The 5693-nt window shown below is 37.3% G+C and overlaps 2 protein-coding genes across 4 annotated transcripts in view; both read left to right on the top strand.

Annotated features, from left to right (window-relative positions):
* Positions 1–739: 739 nt before the first annotated feature.
* The window catches only part of LOC311036532 (M1-specific T cell receptor beta chain-like), a 100576-nt gene continuing 95622 nt past the window's right edge, over positions 740–5693 (top strand). The window contains exons 1-5 of one of the 3 annotated variants that reach the window (XM_084045269.1): positions 740–799; positions 898–1024; positions 1402–2028; positions 2542–2682; positions 2935–3237. In XM_084045269.1, coding sequence (XP_083901395.1) covers positions 2631–2682; positions 2935–3237 — 355 coding nt within the window. In that variant the 5' untranslated portion in view covers positions 740–799; positions 898–1024; positions 1402–2028; positions 2542–2630. Of the gene's footprint in view, positions 800–897; positions 1025–1401; positions 2029–2291; positions 2683–2934; positions 3238–5693 lie in introns of those variants that run through there. The other 2 variants (XM_084045267.1, XM_084045268.1) reach the window with 2 other exon arrangements.
* LOC311036531 (immunoglobulin lambda-1 light chain-like) overlaps positions 4444–5693 on the top strand; it is a 96092-nt gene continuing 94842 nt past the window's right edge. Inside the window, exons 1-3 of the mRNA XM_084045266.1 lie at positions 4444–4576; positions 5442–5536; positions 5653–5693. The exon at positions 5653–5693 is cut by the window's right edge and continues 267 nt beyond it. Of these exons, the coding sequence (XP_083901392.1) occupies positions 5488–5536; positions 5653–5693 (90 nt within the window). The 5' untranslated portion in view covers positions 4444–4576; positions 5442–5487. The remainder of the gene's footprint in view (positions 4577–5441; positions 5537–5652) is intronic.

The following is a 5693-nucleotide window of genomic DNA, read 5'->3' as shown; positions in this document are numbered from 1 at the left end:
AGAAACTTGTGATTTAAAAATTGAAAGAATGTATTAAAACCTTGTCATTTACATTGTTATATATGACCACATGAATGAACAAGTGCAACACTGTCTGTTAAAAAACCTGTTTATTCTGACAAAGAAAAACCTGTTTATTCTGGTTAGGGTTAAGGTACACCTCTGATTATTTGAGCACAAATGATTTCCTTCATCGTCATGCCTCACAGCCTTATGAGAGCTCCAGAGGTGGGTAGAGAAGCCAAAAACTGTACTCAAATTAAATGATTGTTACTTTAAAATAATGATTCAAGTAGAAGTAAAATTAGTTATCCAAATAATTACTTCACTAAGAGTAGCAAAGTATCTAGTGAAAAGACTATAGTCAAGTATTGAGTTACTTCATAAGATCTGATTTATTGCTTATGAATAAGAGCATCATTGGAATGTCTAAACTATACAATTATAAATGCTTGTCCAATAGAAATAAGAAAAATATAAAATAGCCATGTGCAAATTAAAATATGGCCTAAACCATATCACTTTAAATAAAACGATACACAGTAATAAATCTGCCAAATAATACGTGTTTTACCCCCACAAATATACTTGAGTAAAAGTGAAAAGTATGCTGTAAACTATAACTAAAAATGTATCCAAAACATTACTGTAACTGAGTAAATGTAACTCGTTACTACCCACTGCAAGCTCCTACAGACTAGTACATGCATTCTGATCTGACATGCTCAGCAGCTCTACATGAAACCACCAGCAGACAACCTCATGCTTACCTTGTTGATCATCTTTCTGTTCCACTGCGGTAAATACTAAATATAACTGATGCTGTGATCACAGATAAGTTCTAATTTTATGTAAACAATTACTTTTACAGTTTTTGACATTGTTTTAAACTGACAGGACAAGGACTGGAACAGGTATGGCAGACTCCTGCAGTACTAGTGCATCTGGGAAAACCTGTGGTTCTTCACTGTAATCAGACAGACGTGCCTAAGAGTGTGATGTCCTGGTACCAAAAGAAAGGAAGGTACAGGAAATAAGCTTTCAAATGTAGTAGTAAATGTACCCGTCCTTATTCATTTATTGGCCCATTCTATTGTTTAAGAATGCTTTGCTGCAATTCTGCATAATAATGTGTGCTGTATTTATGTTTTGAATTCACACAAGTTTTCTTGATGAAAGTCTTAACAGTTGTAAAGTGCATTATGTCTTATAACTTTACACTGCATGTGGGTTCTTGTTATCCTTGTACCATTATGTGCCAGTGCACATAATGTAACAACAGTAACTTTTGTCTCTGTATCAGTGGCACAGAGACACATTGCTTTCATTGTATTTAGGAAATTACATATTCTGACTTTGTACTGAAAACTGTTTTTTTTGTTTTTGTACTGTGTCCCATAGCTCTTTTCACTTGTTGGTGCATTCTTATGGAAAATCAATAACACCAACTGTAGAGCTCCCAGGCTTCAATGGAAGCAGAGTAGACCATACTCTGTATCTGAACATCGGCAAGACCCACAAATCACACAGCGCTGTTTACTATTGCAGTGCACAGTCACACACAGTGAAAGCTCCGCATGTGGGGCCCTGACAGAAAACCACCCCTCCAGACTCATGCACTCAGGCGGAGGGGAGGGACTCACCCATCTGGGAGAAAAGTGGTTGTCTGGTATGGTGGGTTGTAGTTAAACTCAGACGAGAAAAGTTTCAAAGACACTGGTGTGTTCAAAGTCACACTTGTTCAGTCTCATAAAACCTTGCTACACAATGCCTTCTACTACTACCTCTATCACCAGGTGAAACTAATGCATGACAGCAGCCCCATACAGGGCATATTTGAAGGCCACTCCTAAATTCTTATTATGTTGTGTGGTTCATTTGCTCAAAATACCAGATTTGTGGTATCGTTTTAATGATACAGTATGTTGCCTCTTAGGTCATGCATTGAGGAAGTCTCCTGACCTGATTGATGGTAGTGGAGGGAACAATTCTCAGGACAGCACCAACGTTAACATAATATTTGACCTGGTACGTGTAGGCCTGGGGGAGCACTGGAGCTTCTTGTGAATGGATATGTAATGATGATATGATATCCATGGAAAATGACTTCAATATTTGACACTTAACCAAACACTTTGTGCAGAGCACTGACATTGGGCTCTACTTCTGCTGAAAACAAGAAGCCCAATGATTCAGAGTAGTGCATAACTTAGCACAAACGACTCGCACTGCATCTGTGCATTTACTTTCATAATAATACAAAAATAAATCAGTGAAAGTATTAGACTAGACTAAGTTTAACAATATTACTATGCTCCAAAGTATTGAATATACAAGAACATTTATAACAGAGTAATTCAAGAGATGTTAAGCTAAGGACATAAAAAGGCATAAGCCACAATAATTTAAAACTATCAGTAACTTTCATTTTTAGCCAGTAGGGGGGACACAAAATCATAGACGTGAAGGGGAGGAATAAGTTAAGCTCCCATAAAGAACACCCTCAAGTTTCAATTGTGATGATCTGTCCATTCATCACAGCAGTGAACTGCTCTCCCCAACAGCCACAGTGTAACAGGACCAAAAGATTGAAAGACTACCTGCCTCACTGTATATATCTCAGATCAATCATGCTATTTATGCGCTTCATGATTTGCCTGCTGTGTCTACAATGGATCAATGGTGAGAGGAAAAATATTATCCAGATTTTAAGCTTTAATCTAAAGGTCATAAGCAACAGCCTACTAATCACAACAATAGACCAAAATTTTTTTTAAACACATTTGTAAAACAATGAATGCCTAAAATGATCATGTACAATTGATAGTAGACTACGCTTGAGAAAAAAGACAGGAAAACAACAACAAAAATAGCCAAACACAGGAAAACATGAAATTGGTAATAATGTCATGTTCCATCTGGTTTCTTCTACAGGCTCTAATAACACAGTTAAAGCTCCAGTCCAAGCTCCTGCATCTATCATTAAGAAGAATGGGGAATCAGTTGACAGCGAGATTCACTGCTCACACAGCATAACAAATCACGATCTCATTCTCTGGTACAAACAAGATGGACTGAGAGCACTGAAGTTACTTGGATTCATCAATATTAAGTTCGACACCATTGAGAAAGATGTGGTCGGCAAAATCAGCATTAATGGAAACGGAAAAGAATCCTCAAATCTCACAATTAAGAACCTGACGTTCAACGACAGTGCTGTGTATTTCTGTGCTACCAGTCTGCACAGTGTTACAGACTCTGCTCCACTCACTACAAAAACCCATCCACCTCCCTAACCACTGCAGCAATAATACCCAAAAGCAGGTGTTCTGGCTTCTATAAAGCAGTTACAGTACAGTACCATGGCCTGCTTATATGGGGAATTACCTTCAATGTTGTGTACTGCACTCACAAAAATAAAAACAATACTAACATAACTATCTTCCTGATTAACACAACCCTACTGGCTGTGGGCAAATCCACCCTACTGCATTGCAGCATCACCGACCAATCAGCTTGGTTGGCTGAAAATACCGTAGTAGTATACTGTATGACAGTAGAAACATGGGATCTGACTGCATTCACACCTGCTACTAACGTCTATCAGCAAACAGCTGCTAATAGACTAGGATTAGGAACAGGGCTTTGACTTACTATAACATTCAGGTGAACTTTTCTGAGGACACGCTCGTGCGCCACATAGAAGAGCATGGGTTTTACAAATTGAATGTAAAGCAGGCTAGAGATGATTTCTCACAGTTTTATAGCCCAGATATTGCAATCTAGCTAAATTTAGATTTTAAGATCCTATAGTAGGCCTATCCAGCATTAAGATTTGACATGCTAACTCTTGTCCTCACTTTCAGTGCTACACTGCTTAGCATGAAAGGTATTGTATAACTCTGTTATTATTATTATTCAGAAAAGAGTAGTTTTTTTTTAATCGTGGAGACAGGAAGCTGAGGCTAAAGAAGGGGAATGATATACAACACAGGGCTTTATGTGGTCGACAAATCTGGTCATCTACATACAGTGCATGCACTTTAATTGTATTTTCATTGTGCCTTTTAATAATAGTATTGAAGTATTAAATCTTCCAACTTGTCATTAACCATTAATTACAAGTTCACACAAAATAATGTTATTCCAAATCATATTATTCAAGTAGATGTTTTTCTTGTACCATGTAATGTCTGCAGGCCTTGCTGATGCAAGTGATGTCAACCAGACCACCATACTGTGGGGAAAAAAGGGTGAAAACGCTACACTGGAATGCAGTCACAGCAAGGGACCTAGCTTCTACCAAATGTACTGGTACAGACAGCTCCCAGGAGAAGGAATGAAACAAGTAGTGTTCACCATATTAGATTCCAAGCCTGAATATCATTCTCTCAATACAATGCTGGTACACTACCTGTTGTCATACCCAACACAAAGTCTTCATATCACCACATAAAACTACTGACTACTGACTGGAGAGTCTGTTGGTCGACCGTCTCTGACTTCCAGGACAGGGACATTATCATGATAAAACATGGTCTACTCCACTGGTGTATAAACAACTTACTCTCATACTGTAAGATTAAGTCAAGGGGAGAAAGTGCAAAAGTTGCAAGGGGGAAAAGTTACCAGTATTCTTTTTAAACAAGTGTATAATTCTTGCTCATACTGAATTTCAATGCGCGGCTCATATTGATAGTCATGGCAAGTGATATCATGGCATAGAATTTGTCAAGGGATTTTCATCAAAAGTCTACTCTGTACTTCACTAATAATAACTATAATGTTGATCACTCATGACCAATTATCCAGAACATTGTAGGTCTACGACAAACCCACTCATCCTTTGGTGTTTTTGTTACCTTTTTTTCTTTAATTGTACACAGAATTACACCAAAACTGCAGACTCATGGTGCTCCCATACACTATGTTGTGTTTTAATTGTGTATTACAGAACACACACAACATCGAAAGGGTAGTGAAATTGCAACAAAGATTGGGATATGTGCAAGCAGTAAGCACATAGAAAGTATAATACAGTTGGCTTTGATGAACAATTAAACCACCTGTCGAATGTACAGTAAAGCAAGGAACTTGCTTTGTAGTGCAAATAATAAATAACTACTAGTCTAATGGACTGTCGGTTAAGCTCTATATACATGTATTACAATATATCACTCTCCTTGCAACTACACAAAATATCTATCAGGACTTACCCAGTGTTTTCTGTAATATTCCAGATGTTTGAAATTCCAACTCAATCTATTCCCTCAAAAGTGAACCTTCTTAACTTAATTTCTGTAATAATTCTGTAAAATGGTTATAATGAGCACTAATCAACACACGCGAGAATGCTTTATAACACGCCCACAACTGAAACTTGCTGTCTTCTTTGCTATTCCCACATGTCCTATCTATAAACCACTATCATTTCTGTGCAGACTGCATTTGAGTAAGACTGCCACCTGTAAGGAACAGGACCTAAACATGATAAAATATGTCATCATCATACTCTTTTCAATTCTCTCTATTAAAGGTAAGACTAATTAATTAGTATGATAGGTTGAAATATTTTATTTTTAAGAAAATATATCCAGCAATATGTATAGATAAAGCTTTAAGTAGACATTTTGTAACAATATGTTCCCACAGGTTTGATAGAGGGCATTGATCCACCAGTCACCCAGACTCCT

Source organism: Gymnoscopelus microlampas, assembly GCF_963454915.1.
Source record: "Gymnoscopelus microlampas genome assembly, chromosome: 20".
Classification (NCBI taxonomy): Eukaryota; Metazoa; Chordata; class Actinopteri; order Myctophiformes; family Myctophidae; genus Gymnoscopelus; species Gymnoscopelus microlampas.
The sequence above is the reverse complement of the archived record's forward strand: the minus strand, read 5'-3'. Positions and strand labels throughout refer to the sequence as shown.